This window comes from Pithys albifrons, chromosome 3, assembly GCF_047495875.1.
Source record: "Pithys albifrons albifrons isolate INPA30051 chromosome 3, PitAlb_v1, whole genome shotgun sequence".
NCBI lineage: Eukaryota > Metazoa > Chordata > Aves > Passeriformes > Thamnophilidae > Pithys > Pithys albifrons.
In genome coordinates this window covers 58,191,167-58,214,350 of record NC_092460.1, presented here as the reverse complement: position 1 = coordinate 58,214,350, position 23,184 = coordinate 58,191,167, and the positions used below count along the sequence as shown (strand labels likewise).

The following is a 23,184-nucleotide window of genomic DNA, read 5'->3' as shown; positions in this document are numbered from 1 at the left end:
GCGGGCCGCGCGGCGCAGGCGCAGCTGCGGGTGGCGGAGCGGGCGGCGATGAGGCGGCGGTGCGCGGTGCAGCGCAAGGTGCCGTGTCTGTTCGTCACCGAGGTGAAGAAGGAGCCGTCGGCCAAGCGGGAGCGACAGGTGCTCGAGGCGGCAGGGAGCGGAGGGACGGGCGGCAGGCATACAGACGGGGCCGGGCTGGGCCGGAGGAAGTCGCTGGGCCGCCACAGAACCGACCGTGTCGGAGCCGCCGGGGCCACAGCCGAGTGGTGATGGGTTTGACTGCAGATTCTGAGCGAGATGCGCGGCAGAGGTTTGCGTAGGGCTCTCCCACTGAAATGCAGGGAAGAAGGGCCATTTGGGTGCTGTTTCAGCTTAGCCCCAGTTTCCTGGCAAGTACCTCCCGGTGTCCGCCCTGATGTTGTTTGGTTTTTCTAAGTGAAAGCCTGTCCAGCATGACTGCACTGGGAGCCTGTGTAAAACCATCCTGCCGCCCCCGCGTGTGAGCCTCGTGGGGGGAAAAAAATTGAGCTTGTCTCCTTTATTTGTTTTCTGTTTGTTTTGGGGTTTTCTTTGACGGCCGAAGGAATATCAACTTTATGACAGAATAATTAATCTGAGACTGTGAGACTTGGGCAGATTGGGGTGCATTCGCCTGTCTAGGTGCAGACCTCCAGTTTGTGTTCGGTTTTAGCAGCAGCTGCATAGTGAACTTGAATCCAGCAGGGTGACTCGCTCCTATTGGTGATTGACATCCAGACGGGAGAGCTGAAATGGTTGCCAAAAGGACAGTAAATTGTGTACCAGCACCATCTCGATAATGGTCATGTAAGGGTACATCCCTACACTACACTGTTGTGCCTTCATACAGAAAAAGCGAACAGGGTATTAAATCTGGAACTGGCACACGCTGGGTTTTTTTCTTGTTTTTCAAAGTTCAGGCAAGGATAAAATGTGGTTATGACTGGTAGGGAAGAAAGGGGGTGATAGTGCTGATAAAACCAATGGGAATGTTTTCTCATTACCCTGAAATGTTTATTGTGTAGTTTTCATAAAATCTTTATATATGCTGTATGTTACAGTGACAGACTTGTAACTAAAATATGGAACGGTCATGTAATGTAACAAAAGCATGTAGAAGGTTCTTATTTTTATGAATTACACATTCTGTTTCAAGACTCCTGCAAGACAAGGACTTGCTTTGTGTTTTGCTAATAGAAAGTGTCCAGCTTAAAAGACAAAGTTGACTGGGGAGAGAAAGAGTGTCATGATTGTAGAGGAAAAGATTTGAATCCAAACACAACTGATTCCATATTTGTAGTGAAACTGTTGGAGAAGCTGTATAGAAGTCCTATGAGAAATTTGTACTAGGTGGTTATTTGTTTCAGATCCACAGATCTGTATTTCTTCACTTTTTTAGAGCACAAAGGTATTTCATTGATAGCACTGACACTAAGTATTTAATACCAAGATGCTTTTGCCTCCTTGCATTCCGCTGGTCCATGCATTGCACTAACATGGTGCTGTACTTTCATCTGAAAATTGAAAGCTCAGGGGAGCTGGTCATGAGCGATTTCTATTGCCACCCTTATATAGGAAGGTGCATCCCAAAATACTGTAGCGTGCAATCGAACCCTTCTAGTTTATATGCCCTACAGTGGAAAGCAAAATCATCTCGAAATACAAATTAAGAATGGGAAAGAGGGAGAGAATTTGCAAACAGATTGCCTTGGTTCTTGTGTCTTGGAGCATTTTCCAAACTGTCAAGTTTTGAAGAAACAAGGGTATTTTTGGATAGTGTTAGAAATCAGCCATGTGACGTGTAACACTTCAAGGCCAACTGTAAGGAGCCGTATGAGACAGTAACACAGCCACTTATCTTCTTTTCAGCCATTTAAAGTTTTGGCAACTGAAACTTTAACTGGAAAGGCATTAGCGGCAGATATACACAGTGCAATTCCTACTGAAAAGGTGGATGGAACTTGCTGTTACGTAACTACGTATAAAGGTAATAAGAAAGATCTGTATGAAGATTTCTTATGCTGACGAGAAGCCTTGTTTTACATAGTTGTCACTGTCGCAGCTGTCATGAATTCAACTATCATGAAGCATTTTGACCACCAAATAATAGTTACTGTAGACTTAGGAGGTGTTTCTATAGTTTTTATAGATTTTACTCTCTAAAATACATGAAGTATAGTTTATGATAATCTAGGAACTATTTAATTTTTAAAATTTCCTATTAGTAAGTCTTCCTTGCATAATAGGACTTGTATAATATCGTCTGATTTCCTTGGGGAAGAGTAATAGAATTATGGAGTTGGGGGAGGAAATGAGATGACTGTGGTTCATTGCATCACTGGGTTTCTTTCCTGTCCGTGAAATTGTAAGGAAGCTTTGTATTACATTAGACAAGACTGTATCTAGAATCTAAAATAGAGTTTTAGATTCATAAACTGTACTTTAGGACTTTAAATAGTGCATTTGGATGTAAAATTTCTTGTGAAAAATGACAATTCCTATCTTGCAAGTTACATAGTTGATTTCAGTACTTTGCAGGGTATGGTTACCTCAGTTACATGCTGTTTTTTCTCTCTGGAAACTCTAGGGCAACCCTATCTATGGGCCAGGCTGGATCGAAGACCCAACAAACAAGGCGAAAAAAAGTTTAGACAATTCTTGCATTCATTGAAAGATTGCAAAGGTTAGTGAAGATTTCTTTTCTTCTTTTTGGCAAAGTAAGTTATTCAGTTGGAAAAACTAGCCTACCATGGGAAATGTCAGTGATCCTGCTCCATTTTTAAACTGGAACAGATGGCTATTTTTTAACCTTAGTTTCTAGGCTTTTAAACTACTTAAAGGCTACAGGTTTTATTTAACCATCTTAATTGTAGACTGCTTGAGTGCAACAGATGTTGGAATGTGTACAAAGTAACTGGGACTACTGTTTGTAAAACAAAGTTTAGATCAATGCTATTTTAAATACTGCATTGAAAGACAACAAAAGCAAAATTAACTAACAGTTTGCCAAAATCTAAATGTCACATTTATGTGTCTAGAATTTGTCTGGAATATTGAAGAGGATTTCAAGCCTGTTCCAGATACCTGGATTCCAGCAAAGGACTTAGAATTCTCTAATGGCAATCCTTTGCCTGATGAAAATGGACATATGCCAGGTACCTATGATACAGCACAGGTAACACTGGGGAAAGGGGTGGGTGGGGTTATGTGTATGTGTGTGAATTTTTGAAGTGAATTAGAACTAGTTCCAGAGTTAAAAATAGTAGTTAACATACTCAAAAAAAAAAAAAGAATTGCACTGTCATTCATTCACTATCCAGGAAGTCTTTGTTCTTCTGACACATTGAAAATAATTGTAGTTTGCTGCACAAACTTCAGCTAAATAATTATCACATATTTGTTCTTCTAACACACAACACAGTTTTTCTTGTTACTTTTTCTGTTTGTAGTATACTGTGGTTTGTTTGGGGTTTTTTAATGCATGTACAGGTCTAGTACACTTTTAATATCTTGAGATATTTACTTTGATAAAATGCAGTTTTTTCTTATAGGTTGGGTGCCTGTGGAGAAAAACAACAAGCAGTATTGCTGGCACTCATCTGTTATAAATTATGAGGCTGAAATAGCACTGGTACTGAAACGCCATGCTGACCCAGAGCTTCTGGAAATCACTCCGGTGCCATTGTCAGAACTTGTAGGACAAACATTGGAGCTTATTGGGACTAATATTAATGCAAATCCATATGGTAAGTTTATATGGTCTGTGCTTAAAAACTTTTTTGTTTAGTTCTATTTTTGAGTGAAAACTATGCACTTTCTTTGTATAAGTTTTTTAAAAAGAGTTCTCTGGTAGCAACCTTCTCAGAAAGGAAAGAAAGGGCTAGCTGAAGGAACACTCACCCAAAAATATTCCCCTTAGAAAGCTGAGTTGTCATGGGACTAGTTAACTCCATTAAACCTCAGTTGCTATAAAACTGCTTTGTTTTAGTCTTTCAAAACTATTTTGACTGGAAAGGCTGTTTTAAATATTACTATTAAAATAACTTTTTAAGATTGTTTCTTGATGCCTTTTTCCCCCGTCTTTTTATTTCCTCTTCTGATGCTGTTTAGTCCATTGAAGTAAAAAATTTAATTCAAACATTTTTAGAGCCCCTAGAGTTACTCATAAGTTACAATTTTTAAATTATGAAACGAGAATTTTTTTAAGGAAATGCAATTTAAGCTAAATTTTGGTTGTGGCTTCTTCCTGTAAAAGCTTTATAAGAAAAAAAAATTAGGTATGAGCACATACCTATGTGAGCTTTGCTGTTAGGATAACTTGCAAGTGTGGATGGGAAAAATAGTCACACCTGATCTAAGCATTTTCCCAGTACGTAAAAAGGACTGCAACAAAAAAAAACCCCTAAAGATTCATGTTGAACAGTCAGTGAAGAGGCAATGCAGTTGTTAACAGCCTGGTTTAAGTATTCATCCGTATTCATGGAAAGATATGCCAGATTTTCTGGAACTAAGATGTTTGTGCCATTGACTGTGATCTGAAGCGTGAAGAATTTAGCCAGTAGCTTTATGGTTACTGAGGAGGTGACCACAAGGACAAAATAAGCAACTGTATAAATCTCTGTGTCATGTTTATTTTATATAATAGAGGAAGAGATTTTAATAAATAAATTAAAATGTGAGGATAGACAGCTGCATTTGATGGTGAAAAATATAATTAACTGTCCTGTTAAAGACAGGACAATGTTGCAGTATCTAATAGAAGTCTACATTTACAGAGTACTTTTAAGATAGACGCAAAAACAAATGTGAGAGGAATCTTAAGTTATCACACGTGGCTAACAGGAATGTATTTATTTCTTTAAACATAGGAATAGGAAGCAAGAAGCACCCTGTACATTTTCTGGTACCACATGGAGCATTTGAAATAAAGAATCCACCTACTTTACAGCAAAATGACATCCTGTCTTGGTTTGAAAGCTCCAATGAGGGTAAAGTTGAAGGAATTGTGTGGCACTGCCATGATGGGTGTTTAATCAAGGTAAATATATGGATAGAGACATGGAAAACACTCTAATAATTCATAGTACGTGAAGTATTGTAAAGTATTAATTTTTGTCTTTTCTGAATTCTCTAATAATGTTCTCCAACAAATGAGATGACAGTAGAATTAGTCAAGCCACTGAATCACTACAATGATGACACTAAACTTTTTCATTCTTAACATTATGCTAATAAAGTAATTGAGAACATAGTATTTTCTTGCTTCTCTGTATAGGAATGATTAATTGTAAAGCTTAATCCTTTTATTTAAAAATTAAGTTCTTCTGATGACTTACAGAACAAGTATTAAGAATGTGATTTTTCATTAATTAGCAAGTTTGTATTATTTCTGAAACTGTGGAGGGCACCGTGTTTCTGGTTTGCCTTTTGTGCTTTGTTGTTACTCATTCAGATAACTGATTAATGATTTTAAGTGCCCTAGTGCAGAGGATCCTAGAATCCAGATATAGCCACACACCCCCACAGCTGAGAATTGTTGTGCAACTCTTACCAAAATTGCTGGACTGATCTTCTTTCTTTTTGTTTTTAGCTCCATCGCCATCATCTTGATTTACCCTGGCCACTTGCAGAGACATACCTGAATTCTCAGCCTGTTGTAATTTCTTTTAATAGAACTAAATATGACTGTGACTTTGAACCACAGAGTTTGTTTCACTATTTTTCAGACTTGGATGGTCAAAGATTTGACAGACTCAAAGATATCAAGTTTGATGCTTAAAACGAGTTTTCTCTTTCAAGTTAATTGTCCTATGTCGTGCATTCCTCTTACTTGTCTACCATAGAACTCTTTAAGACTGTTCTTCTAGTTTAGGCATTTTAAGTTTATCCTAAATGACTACTTTTAAATAACAGTGATCTGACAGCCAGAGCAGAGATCTAGGTTCCAGCATGTTCATTTTGTTTTCTCAAAAATCATTAACTTTTGAACCTATGTCTGGATGTTAAGTGTAAGAAGCACGTTCTCTATCACTGGGTGGTCCTGGAAAGCTTAGCTAATGAACGCAATCAACTGGAAAAACTACAGAGGTTGCACTTCTATAAATAGAATTATTATTACATTATTACATGTAGGATTCAGATTTAGGATCTAGTTTCTTTACAGTAAAGGACATATTTCCAACGGGACCAGAATTTGTTCTAAAATTTGATTTCTTTTTTTTTTAAAGTAGTAACAGTTTCTTATGGGGCAAAACTTCTCCCTGTATTATTTAATATAAGCATTATGCTATTATTTGAAATCCCAAATACCCTCTACATTACAGGCACTTCCATTGCCTTGGGATAGAAAGTAAACTAGTTTTATTTTGGAGATCCTTGTACTTGGAGAAAGACAGGCTTAATTTCCATTTACAACTGCATCTCAGATAGGAAACTTCATCAAGGGCATATTAAGTAAGATAAGGCATATAAATAATAAAGGTGAGACTGAATGATTGAGTTGGCTTTATTTTATCTCTGCTATAAAAGCATACATCCAGCTATATAAAATACGCAAAATGAAAAAGCAATTATATACAAAAATACCATTGGTTTGGCTGAGATACTGTAGTTTAATTTTCAGTTTTTTGTTCTTGGGTTGTCTAAAATTGAGGTAAAAACAGACATCTCACACACAGACTCTGAGTTCAGAGTTAAACAGTATGGTGAGACAAGACAGTAAGTGCAAATTATGTATTGTTATTGATCTGGAACTTAGCATACTCAACTCAGTATAGTGACATTTTAAAAGTTTCTCATCTTTTAGGGTAAGCCCAAGGTTTCAACTTCACCTGACACCTGTGTATTACCCAATTTAAGTATTCTAAATTAAAATAATATACTGCAAAGGAGCTGGGAGAGCTTTTATTTGACTGGTGTATATGCATACTGACCATGAAATGTTGAATAATCCAATTCTGCATTCTTAGGTGTGTGCAAACTAATGTAACTTTAAGAGACTTGTATTATTCCACGATAATCATGGACAAATGTGTATTATGTAACTGCACTGGAATTTACTTTTTGTATCAATGCTGAGGCTACTAAACACTAGTCTAATCAACAGAAGTGTTGCCTGGACTGTGCACCTGAATGCCAAACTCTTCGGAAAGCTGCTTCAATCTTTCTTCTAAGATAATATTTTTTTTCACTTCTTCATTGTAGTTGTATTTCAAATCCTCAAGTTCTTCAAAAAAGGAAGGGTCATAGTTTTCTAATTCTCTTCTCAGTTTTTTTATCTCTTCCTATTGAAAAGAATGAAGTACCACCTTTATTAAAAACTTTGTTAATACTCCACAATAGCTTTTTTTGCCTGTCTTGAGAGGTCAAATGATGAGATTATAAGGACATTATCTAGATACAAATATTTCTACCCATAAGCAGCACATTCACTAAAAACAAAATCTGCTTTCTAAACATAATGTTTAGAAATTGACTTTGTCATTAATTTAGATACAAAACAGCTCTTTCTAGCTAACTATAGTTTTACTCATCTAGCCTTGGATGATTCTTGCAACTCACCTTGAATTGCAGTTTTTCCAGCTCTAAGGCTTTCAGCTTTGTTTGGAGGTCAGCTATTTTATCCTTCTCTACAGTTTCATTATGTCCTGCAAAAATAATGGCACAAATAACTTTACATGAGTAATTCTGCATTTCCTAAAAGTTGAAATAGGTAAAGTGTGTAAACCCAACTGGGACCACCACAGAGTCATGTGAACTTTTCCTTATTTCTTGTAAAAATTAGAAGTGTCTAGTTCCTGTGATTGAAGGCAGTATTCCAGTATTCCAGTGGCAGTATTCCAGCACACTTCTGAGAAATATGACATGTGTGCTTTCTCTGAATTAAGCACAGGAAATCTGGAAATAACATTAGGATCTTGTTACATGATTCTTAATTTCAAAAGGGCTCGTTTGTTACATTTTTTTCTTCCAGTCATATGTACTGCACTGTAGTGCTCTGCTCTTCTCCCATGGGACTGATGCCTTTTAAGTCTTAAATCATTCACAGAGCTGGTATCTGGAAATAGGCACTCATTCTCTATTACCCAAAGCAAAAGAGGTAGGCAAGAGTATTTCAATGAATAATGGACATCTTACAAACAGCCTTTTGAGGCTCATAAAGTCAGTGGTGGCATGAACTACACATCTTGTGAGAGAATAAAGATTACCACCTCTTGCTCAAGATAATTCATCTATGGAGATTTTTACTAAGAATTCTCTACAAAAAACTTGTATATGTACTCAAAAATCCAAGGCCTTAGTCTGCTTCAGTTTACACTACTTTGGCATTAACCTAATGAAAATAATTCTGTAGATCTATTATCACTTTGCATGTACATATGAAGTAAAAATAGTTTTAGGCCCCAAATACAGCAAGATAATTTTTTTTAGGTTTTGAAAATTATTACCAGCTGCCAGACCTTCACTTGTATAGGTGTGTTTGTGGTGCTTACAACCCTCCATCTGGTGCACTAGTTCTGCTTTTTCTTTCTCCAACTGATTATTAGTTAATCTGGAATATAAGACAATTTTAGAATAATTTTTAAAAATTTAAAATTTAGAACATAAAATATTTTGAAACATAAAACATTTAACCAGAAATTGCAGTGGCCATTTCCTGATCATTCTTATTTCATGTATATTGGCTGGGGTATTTATTTAGTTATTTAGAAGTACATTACCTTAAAAATTGAAGTTCCTTCATGAGGCTTTGCTCTGTCCTTGCACTTTCAGGAAGGTATTTGAGAAGCTCGATCTTAAAAGAAAATAAAGTTTTACTCTTGAAAACAATATCCATAGACAACACAGTTCAGATAGAATTCCCTTGGACACCAGATTAAAAAATGAATGAAAATAATACTAAGGATGTACTAGGTTGTCAGAAAAAATCCCAACAAAACATGTTCCACTAAGCTAATTCTCAACAGCCCTTCCAAAGTTAGCGCAGATCATTGCTACATATTTCAGGAAGGGTGAAGAAAAGTGTATTCAGAAGTTAGGTTTGTGAAGTGTAACTTAGATACGCAGCTACATCAGCATAATTTATACATATGCCTAAGGAAGTGATAGACCTAAATCACAAAGTGCTTTAAAAATACTAGATGTGCTTATTTGCATCCCTAGGCATTCAAGTTCCTTGAGAAAGATAGTATGAAAAGCCTGTAATTTCGCAGTGAAAACCCAAATGAATGTACATTAACTAGGTATGACCTGCAGTTGTTAAATTAGAATAGGTCCCTAATAAGAGAAGAATGAACTTCTACAAGAGATGCAGGAGCAAAAAAATTAGTGTTTTAAATAAAAGACTATATACAGTTTATGAATGCAGTGACAATTTATGAACCCTCATGAGGCTACTGTTAATAATAAGATTTTGTTCTGTTACAACCTAAAATGGTAAGGATCTGGGTATTACATAATGAAAGATTTTTATCTCTGAGTTAATTTTGCTGCTGGTATGCACTTCATGTTAGTAACACTGACTTTATAGAAAAGGAAAACAAACAAAAATTAACAAAATGGTTGTTTTGTAGGAATCAATTCCAAGTTCTATTACATACGAATTCCCATACTGAAAGTTTTGTATTTGATACCTTACAGTAAGAATGGCCAGTACAAGATGTGTGGGGAAGAAACCATGTACACATTAATAAATGAGAAGATGGAAGATGACCTGGGTGAATAGTCCTGGGACTGCATCTTTGGAGTACTTAAAAGCCAAAATGTGATAAATCTTTTCAAAAGTACCTAAGTTTCAAATTTCCTGACTCTTCCATACATAAAGTAGTATTTGTAAGACATGAGAAACTACATGTAAGAGGCCATATTAGAAATGACGATCCCATTTAGGATGGCTAAGTCACTCTCCCCCCTAAAAAACCCTGGAGAGAATAGGGAAGTGCCGCATACTTGCTCTGCAGAACAAGCTAGAAATATTTTAGGACCATTTGAACCACCTGTACCTATGGGCTTTCATGTGATCAATGAAACTATAATGAAAAATGGTCTACAGAAGAACACAACACAAAAAAGTTTTCCCCTAAGACTGCAACTCAAGAATATATATTGATAATATAGGGGAATATGTGGTAAACCTCATTCATTGACTGAAATATGTAAATAGATTTGAGGACACTATGACTGAAAAAAACTGTAAAAGAAAGGATTAAAGAAAAAACAAGTACTCTGCCACTATAGACATTAGAAAGACTTAAGCATTCTGTTCTCAGTCATCTGGCTGAATTTTACTCACTTGTTCTTTTAGATCTTGTAAATTTTTATCAGCATTTTGTTCTCGTTCTGTTGCTTCCTGAAGCAGCCGTTTAAGGTCAGCAATGCTTTGGGATTTTTTAGCAATATCTATTTCCATTTCCTTCAACTTAGTTTCATGCATCCTGGTAGTATTTTTATTTAGAAAATGTTAAGAGCAAAAGTTAATACTTTGCAGAAATACAGATTTAAATATCTTTAGGAGAATAAATGCCATAAAATACAGCCTAAAATATGTTTGGGGCATTGGCCTTGAACATAATCACTGGTCTTATAAATACAGTGTGCTGAAAGAAGCATAAGGAAAAATACATGTTTAATCTTAGAATAAAGGCTTTTCCAGATATTACACTTCTGTGGATCTTTCTTTGTGTCTACACTTTATTAAGGGGGGATAGGAATCTTTTTATGCTATGGCACATAAATCCCAAATTACTTCCTGCTAAAAGGATGCCTGTTACTGATGCAGTATGTACACAGGTTGGGTCCTACTTCAGTGCTGTCTGTACCTTTGACAGTATTTTTCTTATGATTTAATAATTCATGGAAAATAACGTGCTGAGAAGAGCTAATACAGATATAGAAGATGAAGATGCCAAGGGCAAAACTGTTCTCCAAGAAATTAAGTTTACCCTGGAGCAGCAGCAGTCTGAGGATGATTCCATTTTGCTTTGAGCCATACAGGGCTACCAAAAGTTTGTATAGAATCCAGTTTTTCTCCCTTCCACAGAAGGCAGAATCAACTGGCTGACTCCAAGTAGCTTTCTGGGCTTACAGAACACACACATGAATGATCTGTTGTGCCTACATGTCCCAAAGGCTACAGAAATCCTAGTGGCTTTTCTAACACAACATGTGCATACATTCATATAGTTAAAGGTGGATTCAAATGCTACCAAACTTGCAAATGCAGGTTTCTGCCTTCCATTTTTTGTTTTAGATTGTTGTTCATGCAGTAAATAATTGAAATACTTTGTGTTCAGCAGAAATGCTGACGTTCCTCAAAGCAAAAATACAATACATTTAAGCAGCAGGGAATACAAAATGCCTCCCTTACCTGAACTATCCAGAGATCTAGAGCTGATCTGAAGAGGGAAGGTAAGTAACTGTCTTTTTTATAGAGGAAGGAGCTAACAAGGCCAGTATTTAAAGACACTAGATCTCTGCTAGATTCATCTCAGAGATCAGTATAGTGATCTATATACTAATACAGAACTAGAAAATAAACTATGGGTAATATAAAACTATCTTCAAAAGAGGGACAAAAAATTATGAAAGTGTAATTTGTTTGTTAATATTTAAAGAGGAATTAACACTTGTGTTTATTTTCCTTACACACTTAATTCCTACCTTGTTATAATGGACTTCCAGCTTTTGCTGTCAGTTCCATCAAGCTGGCTCTCAGCCAAATTTAGCTTCTTAATAGTTTCCTCCAGCTGTACTGTTAATTTCTCATTCAATATCTCCAAGTTATTCTTTGCTATTCGTAGCTTCTCTCCAGTGTCAGCTTCCTATTGTTCAATAAAAGCAAATGTTTATAGAATAATTAACCTCACGTGAAACACACTATTATCTAAAATGGTGGAGAGATGCTGATTTAGAGGAAAAATGCATCCAAGATTACTAGCACTACAACTTCCAAGTTGTCTTGGGCTAGTCCTTCAGTATCTCCTCTCTACATATAATGAAAAAATCTGTCATAGCAGTATCAGTGCTGTATCAACTGTTAAAAAAAAATAAGGCATGTATTTAAATACTTGCCCCAACCAGTAACTAATTGAAATAAAGGGATGCATTACAATGACTGTACCTTTTTCAGTTCTTTACGCAGTCTCTCATTTTCAGCAATGACTTTTTCCATTCCTTTGGTTTTAGATTCATAACGCTTACTTAGCTGGCCCTCCAGATCATGTTTCAGTTTTTCCATTTCAGACTAAATATCAAACAGTTTGTTAAAAGTCATATATGTTGCGTACCAGAAGATTTCAGATTTCAGTTTTTAAAGTGCAGCATAGTTATAGCTACCTAGCACAATGAACATGAGATTTCATCACATAATTAAATATATCTCTAAGGTACAGCTTACCTTAAATCATTCAATATTTTATGCTAAAATGAAGTTTGTTTTTCTGTTCTATACATGTCATATTTGATATTTTTAAAACACCTTTGCCAATCACTATCAACAATAGGCTTGCTGCTCCATTTTCTTAGTAACTTGCATATGACCTGTTATCTAAATATAGTCACTGTAGATAATTTAGTACCTTTAGCCTCTCATTTTCCTGTTCAAGGCCAAGTAATTTCTCATTAGAAACTACAGCGGGAGCTTTTTTCAGTTCATTTTCTCTTTGGAGTCTCTCTACAACCTTTTTCATCAAACCAATTGTTTTTTCCAATTCTGGGACTGTCTTACCACTTCTACCAGCCTATAGAGGGGGAAAAAAAAAGTAAAAGTAAGGAAATAGGTTATGTTAACATTCTAAGACTTTAAATCTTTAAGACTTTAAATCTTTAAGACTTTAAATTCTAACTTTAAATCTTGCTTTATTACTTGTTTTCCCATTGCAATTTATAAAAGAAAGATGCTTTATTTTGGTATACCTTGAACCCTAGAATTTTTTGCATGCTTAGCTCCCCAAAATGTCTAGTAATATATTCACCCCCAAAGTCAATGTATCAATTCCTTCATTTTCTATGTTACCAAAGAAAGCTGCAGTGAAGTCTCAAAATCTGCTGTATGTTATGAATTAAACTGAAACATTAGGAAAATAAATAGAAGAACTACTTATTTTTTTTTAGCTTTTCTTGCAGAATAATTCTCCAATCCAACAAACTGTGCAATTGCTTAATTTTTTTGCTAATATTGCTGGGAAGAATGGCTGGGAGCTTGAGGGAAAAGAGAGCTGGTTTTTAGCAACCCTGCTTCTGCGGAATTAAAGTGACAGAAGAACTACATTTTAAAGTATAAGGTAGATCTCACTGTCCAAAGGCATATATTCTTTTTGCAGAATGATAAATATATAAATCTGGGGTAAAATACTGTAATTTCTCCTTTTTCTTTTTTCACTACATCAACTGATGACTTAGAAAAGCTGTTAAAGAGTCTTCAAATCCATTTATTTTTTCATCATCTTTGTAGTGATTTCCGCAGCAATAATAAATTAAAGATGCTACTGACTCTAGTTTTGGGCCTCTAAGGTACATACATCCTTTTATTTCTGCAGAGGTAAGGAGTATAGTACAGTGTAAAATGGGGAAGAATTTGCCCTCTTGAGCTCTACATAAATCTATATAGCAACCAAGTCTCAGAAGTAAAAAATATTTATTTTTCTTCTCTAAAATAATTGGAAGGATTAGGAGGTTTGTGTTAGCACACAACAGAGTTAAAGAAAAAGCTGTCACATCTTGATGCTTGTAAAGGAAGGAAAAGAACAGAATCTGCTGCTTCCTCAGAACCTTTGCATAAAACAGTTTTATAAACTGAATTTCCTTGTCCAAAAAATATCAATGCACAAGTAGTCCATAAAAGGTATGAGTAATAGAATGGAAAATGATCTTTTTCAGGTACCCAGAAGAACTTATTCTCCTTGTATGCTAAAAGAGCTACGAAGGAACTTCAGAGCTTTTATTAAGTCAGCTTTCTTTGAAAGGTCATGCAAATAGTTCAATATGTTAGGGGCAAGAGACATATTGGGAATTGCTGAAGACTTTTTTCCTTTAACTTCTGAAATACTCCTCTATTAAAGTACTTAACAGCAGCTGGGGTAAAATTTAACTGTGCCATCTTGCATAGTACAACAAAAACCTTCACTGACCACAACTTACACTTTCTAACATCTGCAACAAGTCAATTCATTTACATATATATACATTAATATAATTTTCATTATTGCAGCTAAACTCCAATTTATAGTACAAATATGTTTCTGACAAAATAAGGCCATGATACTGCAAATATTTAAGTGTAGCACTAGTCCTTTTAATGGTCCTGCATTAATTTATTATAGCAGTTTGTCAATAAAATAAACAAGAACAATTAATGTTTGCTTTTGGCTGATTCCAAATAATTTAGCTTCAATAAAACTTTGTGCTTTTTTATTTCATTCTCATTTAATTATGATGAAAAGTGCTGTTACAACACTCACCCCTCTAATGCTGCCCAGCTTCCGTTCAACATCTGCTTTCTCTTTTTTGAGAAGTTCACACATTTCTTTTAAGTCATCTACTTGGTTCTACACAAAAAAAAAATTAGATCTCAAATTGAGGTGAAACAGTGGTGAACAAAATTACAATTGGTATTTCAATTGGTTAACTTTGAGAAATGTAAAAGAAAGCACTTTCCAGTATCAATGACATTTTCCATCATTTCTACTAGCAATTCAACCTTCTCAACTTCTGTAAAAACATGAAAAACTTACAGTATGTGCAGAAAAAATATCCATTTCTTTTTAAGCAATTCCCTAACCTGTGTCAGGGTAAAGGGGACGAAAGGTAAAACGATGTTACCTTTAGTCTTGGCAAATCTTTATTGGCCTGCTCTAGCTGGAATCTTAGCTCAACATTTTCAGATGACAATCTCAGATTTTCCCTTAAAACTTCTTGTTCTCTTCGATACTGATCACTTGACCCTATACCTGATGTCTTGAGAAAACAGAAGGGAAAAAATTATCATTAAGTGGTAATGGACTTATGCCATACAACTATCAGTTGTAGTTGAGTAACAGCAACAGAGTATTTTTCACAGGAATAAGACAGTATTATCACCAGTTCTGATCTCATCTACTTTGACTAACATGTTCTCGTAGATGTCCTAAACTTGCTTAACCTTTAATGGAAGTTTACAAATCAGTATAAACCACTAAAAGTTTTGTCAAACCAAAATTAACTCTCAAACTGTTGGGTAGAAATAAATTTCAAAATCTAAAAGACAAAAACGGCTACTGAGTGTAGTTAGCTGTGACACTGTTCCTGGGAACAGCATCTAATTTTAAGGACATATTCCAATAGTTTTTTAAGTAGTACATACGTCATAAGAAATTTCACATATATTGAACAGATCACAGAGCAAGTCAGGAAGAGTATTATATAGCTCTTGTTCTCAGTCTGTTGGTTCCTACAAAGCTAAGTCTTTATCTATGGAGGCTAGTAATTTCTATGACATAAATAGTGCTTTGCATGTTTTATATTGCCAATTCAAATCATAACTACTATATGGTAAATTTTTTTGCCTGACTAGTAAAGAGTAAAACCTTTTAATAAGATAATAATCAGCATTTTTTACTTATGTAATTATGGAATTAACTGTATGATTCATTACTTCACCACTAATACCAGGAATAAAGTATTTGCTTCAATAAAGTGTATTTTTTTCTTAGTGTAGTAAGATAATCATAAGTCTCTAAAAGAATGAAGGTCATCTACTAGCTGCAAGTATCACTGGTTTTCCTTGTAAACTCTCTGGATCAAAATTTTGGTACTGACAGTAGCTTACTTGTGAGCTAACATGCATGCCTATCATGAAAGTACAAGGTTTGCTTTATGGACCACATGATGACTAGACTTCAATATTCCTGCAGACCCGGCATAGGAAAGTATGGCTTTATCAAGATCAAACTATTCTATTTCTACATCATTTATACTGAAGAAATGCTAGAGGGCCACTACAGTATCAAACCTCTGGCATTTCACAGAATTCTGTGGTAGTTTCAACCCCTTCTTTGCAGCTTTGGTAATTTTCATGTTTATTCTCTGCAGCGTGTTGATTCATTTCATTATTAACATTTATTTTGTCTGCTTCATAATCAATAGCTTGAGTAGAGGGGTCCACTGAATCAGACTGATTGCAGGTCCTTCTGTCAGTATCAGGCTCGTCTGCACCTTCTCCTTCATCCACATTTGATTGTTTGAAGATTTCTTGCTTCCTCTTCTCTTCACTTTCCTTATTAACTTTTTCTTTTTCAGGCTGGGTTACATTTTGTTCTTTTTCACTGCAGTTCTCTTTATCATATTCAGCTATATTTTTGTTTTCCAATACTTCCATAGAAATATCTGTGTCCTTCCATTTTTCACTATCTTCAGGATGCTGTTCTGGAGACACTTCTGTGCTTGCATTTGCAGAAGCCTCCTGGCCTTCATTATGCATGATGTGTATTTGCATGTGTGCTTCCTCATCTATTTCATGGCCATCAATAATGGTATTATTAGCCTGATGTTTGATTTTGTCCCTATTTGAAATAGATTTCTTTTGAAGGAAATTCAGATACTTTTGTTTACTGACAGTGATAGGAACAGACTTGGTCAGTTCAGTTTGGTCACATGTACTCTGATTCAAGTTGAAGACAGAGTGAAGCATGAAAGAAAAGCAGAACACAGTAAAACAAAACAGGAAATAAATAAAACTAGAATGTAGTAGTGTTAAGTCTATTCTTGAAAGATTAAGATAACTTTTTAATGCACAACTTGCAATATAATGAACCTTGCAAAAATCAAAGCACAACAAAAATGCCTAATTTAAGTGAGACACAGCTCAGTATTCCCCAAACACTGTGCATCTTACATTTTCAATCAATAGGTAACATAAAAGTAGTCTTTCAGTTGCAGACCCATATATTTGAAAATATGTTTTCCTTATTTCTCCACATATACCAGAATGCTGAATATTTTGGCTTCTACCTGTAGAACACTGAAACTGTAAGTTTTGGGATTTGTGGGTTTTTTTGGGGCTGTTTTGTTGTTTGAAAATGACTAAAAGCTGAGTATTTCATACCCTATTCCAGAATTGAATAAAACCAGCTAAATGACTCAGAATACCAAAGAGATAACCCAATATTTTTGATAAGTAGGTGCAATTCCTCTGTGTAATATGGGTTACATTATTAACTTACTGAGGGTCTTGAAAATGTCTCTCTCGAACATTGCCTCTGCAATGCACGAAGCTTTTCCTGGAGGTACAGGTTTTTGAAATGTAAATCTTCTACAACAGAATCTCGTGGGATTGCTTGTAGTGTTCTACATCGAAAAAGGAATCAACCCAAAGCAAACAAATGGATATTAATACAGAAAAACATCCCTTAAGGTAAAACCACCATGAACTTCTGGATTTCTAAGCTGGATTTTCCAATATTAATGAGCCAGTTACTCTAAATCAATGTTAGCCATATAAACTATTTCAACTAATACCTGTGAATGGAAAATACTTACTTTGGCAAAAGGAATCTGCTCTTTTGAGATCTGTACAGCTTCTACTACACAGGTACATCTACAGAGATTAAGTATACTCTCTAACTGCACTTAGCAGTTCCAGTAACTTTCACCAACTCTAAACTGTAGTTACAATTTTCAAGAAAGGAGCCATATGCTTTTCATATTATTAGGCTTTTTGGAAAAATGAACAAATGCTGCATATTCTCTGAATGTGCATGACTGCTCCCAAATAGTTTTAAGTTTGCTCATCACAGACTCAATTTTTGAAATTCCTGTTTTTGCCCATATTGAATTAATTTGCCTATTAGAGACTATCTGTCTCATTCTACAGATCTTTACTAATTTATATTTTTCACATTCTATAGATTCTTTTAAAAAGACTCCCACCTCATGTGTGCAATTTCATTTTCTAACTCTAGATTCCGTTTTCTTAGTTCTTCCAGTTCTTTTTCAGTTTCTGAGGCTCTTACTCCAAAAACACGGTCAACAGTGACACCAGTAGTTTTCAGTTTCTTCTGTAGAGCAATTTTCTCTTTTTCAGTCCTGCAACATCCAATAAACTTACATTTAAAAGTTTATTTGTTAATTTGCTTTCTTTAGGGGAAAATATTTTCTGTCTTAAAGAATCCACATTTGCAATTTATTTGCTCACTGAATCATACCCCCTTTCCTTAATAACGTTACCATATAGACACTAATATTTTACCAAAAAAATATGACTCAAACCTGGAAAAAACAATGAACAAAACATCAGTATCACTCATGTCACAAACCACTTGTTGGGTTTGCCTGCGTTCTATGTGAAATTCATGCAAGACTTGCTAAGAATAAATGCCATTTTGAAGCAGTTTCAACACAAAATTTAAGAACAGCCACAATTTAACATCACAGTTTCCTTTCTCTTCTGCATCTTCTATCAGTAAAACCTTGCCATTACTGTACTGAAGCAAAAACAACATCTGCAGAGGGTTTTTGCACGTAGTTGTTTTTTTGAAAAGCTTCCATCTCATAATCCTAGAATGGTCACTACTGCAGTAGCACTAGATGCAACGGAGCACAGTGTCCAGTTCTAGCAATCTGATTAAATAACACTGTGGTGAGAAATAGCCTCTTTTCCTAAAGCTCTTATTTGTTTTGTGAGAATAACAGAATGCTAAACCAGGAAGCATAATAAAGGGCTTAATTTTACTTTGAGATGGTGTCTCCTAATAAAGGTTGTTGGCTTCTACAAGGGAAAGGACACTAGAGGAGTAAGTAGTCTGCTGTTTAAAAATTACCTAATCCTTTTAATCTCAACAGCAATGTCAAATTCTTGCCATCAATCATGTAATAAACTGCAATAATTATTACATGCCAAACATATTTGGATTTCCCTTATGTCATCTTTTTGTAGCTGACTTGATGAAAACCAACTTACTTTGTATAAATTTCCTTCAATGTATTCAACTGTTTGGATAAAGCATCTGCTTCTTTTTCCTTTTCCCTTAGTTTGTTTCGCAATCCTTCCATTCTGTTTTGCCATTTTTTACCTTCATCCCATCTAATGATTTCCTCCTTGGAGGTCTGTGAAGAATGTAAACAAATTATGTATTTCCTCTGGAATTATTTTCTTGAAGCAAAAAGGAGCAAACAGGTTAGAAAACTAAGAATGATATATTCTTCACTTATCAATTTAAACCAGGAAGCCATAACAGGCATGTAAATAGCAGGCTTGGCTGAACAGGCTATAGTGACTAGTGTATAAAGTTAATGCAGTTTCATGCTGTTGCCAAATTCTTCTTTACCTTTTAATAATCATTTTACAAAAAAAAGGAGTGCCACATTTATGAACTTAGAGGTGCTAGTGCAAGCTATCCTTTTACTTTGGATTACACGAGTGAAGATGACAGATTTAGGAAAAAGTAGGTTTTTTCTATGCCAATTTACAACATTATCTGTATTTTGCAGCTCACCAGGGGCTTATATGCCCCTGCTGCACAGGTTCTTCTCCTGTGAGAAATGGAATTTCTACTTAGGGTTAACAATTCAGTAACTATAAATTATACCTTGGTTAAAATCAGTGATCACAAACAGCTACTGAAAAATCACAGTCAATATTTCTGTAAGAAACTTTTGGTTTGGGCTGGGGTTTTGTTTGTTTATTTTTAATTGGAAATTTCCCTTCTCTGGTTATTCCCTTTACTTCATTTTCTGTCTTTGTTCTAAACAGTTACTGGTACTAAGGGAAGAAAAGATGATCTCAGAAAACAAGAAAAATACATGCCAAGTGCGAGAAAAATACCTCCAGACATAAAGCAACAGGTATTTAAGAAGTTTCAGATTAACTGGAAGCATAAATGTAGTCCTAGAATAATACTTAACATCATAAATAGTCTGAATGTCATATACGCATGCTATAATATTCCAGCATACTTTATGATTAGTATGAGAAGCCACTAATTACTTACTGAAGTAGAAAGAAGTAAAAAACCAAACCAAACAACTGGTAAATTAACATAATTGTTCAGAACCTCTTGTATGTGGAGATCACTACTGAGAAGAATAATAACTTACAGAGATATCATCCCTTTTAGGATTCACCCTTTTGCTTCTAAGTACTTTGTGTTTTTACCATTGCATTGACTTCATAGAAGCACATTTGACAGCACTTTTGTAATCAATTTCACTACTACCTATAAAATCTTAATTTTCTAAGATTTCTAATGGGTCTCTAAAAAAGGCCAGGAAAACAATATACCAGTACTAAGTAACAAGAGCAGTAACAAAGACCATGAGAAACATGAAGTTGCAGCCATGAAACTGCTTTTCTCCTCGTCAAGTCTGGCTGATGATCTCTTTCAACATATGATATAAATATCACATACCTTGTCTTCACTTGCACTTTTTTTTTCAGTTTCTTCACACTTCTTCTCAAGTTCACTTTCCAACTTCTTAATTTTTTTCTGAAGTGCATCCATCAGATTTTGTTCATCAGCTTTGGTCTGAAAAATTAAAAATTTTTACAAACTTCAAGTTTACTGATTACTACCTACATTTTTTTCTCACGTCAAATATAAGGATTTTAATTCCAAGTTGGTAGAACTAGTTTAGAACCTCCGTCTTTTAAAAATTATCTTTAAAGTATTATAGTATCGGAATGTAACTTTGCACTCTGAACTGAATAATCAGCAGCAGCCAGCTAACTTTTTAAAAATAGTTAAGATGATTCTTCTGTAAATCATTCACTTTTCTTCTAAAATAGGAAATAAGGACAGCTAGGACAATAACAAAATTCCCCTTTTTCCAAGAAGCTTTGAAAGTGGTAATTCAGCTCCTCAGACTTTTTCAAATGTATTTCAAGCAAGTCTTTTTTTTTAGCTGAGGCAACAAAAGCTTGTAATTTACATGTAATCCATCAGATGAGGAAAAACAGATTTTTAAATCAAGTTAAGTCTCGATGCTTGACAAAAAATCCTTAATCTTTCTCCCCAAAACCAGCACATCTATGCAGAAACTGGCCCAACATCAAACAGTTTGAAAAATCACTTCTACCTGAATGCTACTGCTTAGTCTCCTAATACGGTTCTTCAGTTCCTCATTTTTTTTTTCCATTTCATTTTTTTCCCTCAATATTTTAGCAAATGCTTTTTGTTTCCTCTGAAGTTCTTGGTTCAACTCATCCCTTTCATCAGACAGAGAAGTTTCCTTGGTTTTACTTATTTTAAGGTTATCTGTAAGTTTTGTAATCTGATTATTCAATTCTTCTATCTGTGTCTAGAAGAAAACAAACAAACCAGCAAAGCCTTCAAATCAGGGTTATCAACAATACAACAAAGCAATACAATGATGCTACCTAGTACTCACCATAAGCCCCTTTGTTTGTCTGTCAACAATCTCTTGGACATTCATATATGCCTCTTTTTGTGATGCAGCAGAAATAATTTGCTGTTCAGCATTAGCAGTCATTTCGGCTCGGAGTTCCAGAAGTGCTTTACTCAAAGCCTGAAAACAATTAATTTGATTTTTTTTAAGTGAAGATGCTGCTACAAAACAAGAAAAGGCAATTATATTTCACTATAGTATATTATGAAATTATATTCTATCTCCTGCTCAACTATACAAATAATTCTTAAGCATTAGGAAACATTAAACACTTAAGTGGCATGGAGATTAATTTTTGTTGACTAACTTTGTGCTGGTTCTCTTTTATGGCTAACTGGCTCTTCAGCTGCTCCACCTGGTTTTTCAGTGTTGCTGTGGGTGCTCTATTATTTGCTTCTTTTTGGACCTCTAGTTCAGCTTTTACATTTGCTAACTCCTTCTCCTTCTGCAATAAAATATTCCTCAATTCATTGGCTTCAACTTTTATTTGTTCCACATCAACTGTGTGCTTTTCCTGAAGCCTAATAAAAAATAAGCATTAATAGGGTACACTGCAATAATCAAACTAGCAAACTCTAAATGAATGAAAGGACACAATGTTGTATTTTTCATTATTTTTCATTATTATTATTATTATTATTATTATTATTATTATTATTATTATTATTAAAGCAAATGACACTTAGATTTGGAAACAGCAAAAAAATATTGACTCAACAAAGGCGGCTCCGTTTAATAAGAAAATTATTCAAGAAGGTCAGAAAAAGGAGATTAGAGCACTGTTCATTCTCATTCCTGTCCCTTAGAGGTAAAAAAATCATCATACTTTCCTCCTTTTAAACATAAGTTAAATTTTCATGAGTTTATACTTGGTCAACAGCAAACCCAAATGGATGTACTGAGGAAAGAAAAACGATGTCAAAAGACAAGCCAGGAAGTAATACAGTAACTGAAAGATAACTTTCTTACCAAGATTCCTTGAGTACTTTCTTCTTCTTTTTTCACTGAATGGCACAAAGCTAAAAACTAAGAGGCATTTTTCTAAGACAGTTTTTCTGTATTACCCTCAGTGAAGGGCCACAGATTAAAATGAACTTACAATTACCAAGCATACTAATGCTTTTGAGTTAGTTTTTTTAGCTAAATCCTAAATTCAGTGAAAACACATTCAATTTGATAGACCAGTCCTGTAGCAGCAATACATAGTTGACTTGATTCACTCCACTTTCAACTTATATCAATACTCTGAAAACTTACCGGGCTCTGATAGTCTCAAACTCATTGGTTTTCATTATAGTAATTTGTTTTTGTTTCTCCAAATCAGATGATGTTTTCTTTAATTTTCCAACAAGTGAAGCAAGAGAATTATCCTGTTCTGCTACAGTTTGCTCTAAGTGGTGAAAATACTTGCTATTGGAAAGTGATAAAGAAGTCTTTTTCCCTAACTCCTGTAAAACAGAACAAATGCATGTAATAAACATTTTAAGCTTTAAATAAAAGATAGGCATTACTGTTGCATTTTTAACTCAATCCTAAATATACTGAAGCATTAATAGCTAACATAATTTATTTACCAAGATGTGATCCTTAGTCCACAGAGAAACCACTCACACTTGAAAAGAGCTTTCCATCTAATGATCAGCAGAAGAACCTATTAAAGGCAGGTTTCACCTTATCATAAAGTGTAGAGAGAAATTTTGTATTGGAATGGATTAGTTTAATATAACTATAGATTGAATGAGATGAATAGAAAACAAATATAACTTGCTTTCCCAGAAGTCTCCATAAATT

General features: G+C 34.9%; 2 protein-coding genes across 6 annotated transcripts in view; one reads left to right on the top strand and one right to left on the bottom strand.

Annotated features, from left to right (window-relative positions):
• The first annotated feature begins 5 nt into the window (after nucleotides 1–5).
• Nucleotides 6–7,356, top strand: RLIG1 (RNA 5'-phosphate and 3'-OH ligase 1). The gene is made up of 7 exons (XM_071552131.1): nucleotides 6–138; nucleotides 1,888–2,005; nucleotides 2,606–2,701; nucleotides 3,057–3,173; nucleotides 3,570–3,764; nucleotides 4,887–5,056; nucleotides 5,609–7,356. Exons 1-7 carry the CDS (start codon nucleotides 49–51, stop codon nucleotides 5,795–5,797), a joined length of 975 nt encoding a protein of 324 aa, XP_071408232.1. The 5' UTR covers nucleotides 6–48; the 3' UTR covers nucleotides 5,798–7,356.
• The window catches only part of CEP290 (centrosomal protein 290), a 50,775-nt gene continuing 34,100 nt past the window's right edge, over nucleotides 6,510–23,184 (bottom strand). For 2 of the 5 annotated variants that reach the window (XM_071552118.1, XM_071552120.1), the window contains 19 exons: nucleotides 22,651–22,841; nucleotides 21,701–21,914; nucleotides 21,376–21,513; nucleotides 21,064–21,285; nucleotides 20,397–20,513; nucleotides 18,950–19,095; nucleotides 17,920–18,075; nucleotides 17,214–17,337; nucleotides 16,004–16,651; nucleotides 14,836–14,970; nucleotides 14,475–14,561; nucleotides 12,594–12,755; nucleotides 12,137–12,259; nucleotides 11,677–11,837; nucleotides 10,310–10,451; nucleotides 8,739–8,812; nucleotides 8,466–8,569; nucleotides 7,579–7,664; nucleotides 6,510–7,301 (listed from right to left, as the gene is read on the bottom strand). In XM_071552118.1, coding sequence (XP_071408219.1) covers nucleotides 7,113–7,301; nucleotides 7,579–7,664; nucleotides 8,466–8,569; nucleotides 8,739–8,812; nucleotides 10,310–10,451; nucleotides 11,677–11,837; nucleotides 12,137–12,259; nucleotides 12,594–12,755; nucleotides 14,475–14,561; nucleotides 14,836–14,970; nucleotides 16,004–16,651; nucleotides 17,214–17,337; nucleotides 17,920–18,075; nucleotides 18,950–19,095; nucleotides 20,397–20,513; nucleotides 21,064–21,285; nucleotides 21,376–21,513; nucleotides 21,701–21,914; nucleotides 22,651–22,841 — 3,219 coding nt within the window. In that variant the 3' untranslated portion in view covers nucleotides 6,510–7,112. Of the gene's footprint in view, nucleotides 7,302–7,578; nucleotides 7,665–8,465; nucleotides 8,570–8,738; nucleotides 8,813–10,309; nucleotides 10,452–11,676; nucleotides 11,838–12,136; nucleotides 12,260–12,593; nucleotides 12,756–14,474; nucleotides 14,562–14,835; nucleotides 14,971–16,003; nucleotides 16,652–17,213; nucleotides 17,338–17,919; nucleotides 18,076–18,949; nucleotides 19,096–20,396; nucleotides 20,514–21,063; nucleotides 21,286–21,375; nucleotides 21,514–21,700; nucleotides 21,915–22,650; nucleotides 22,842–23,184 lie in introns of those variants that run through there. The other 3 variants (XM_071552119.1, XM_071552122.1, XM_071552121.1) reach the window with 3 other exon arrangements.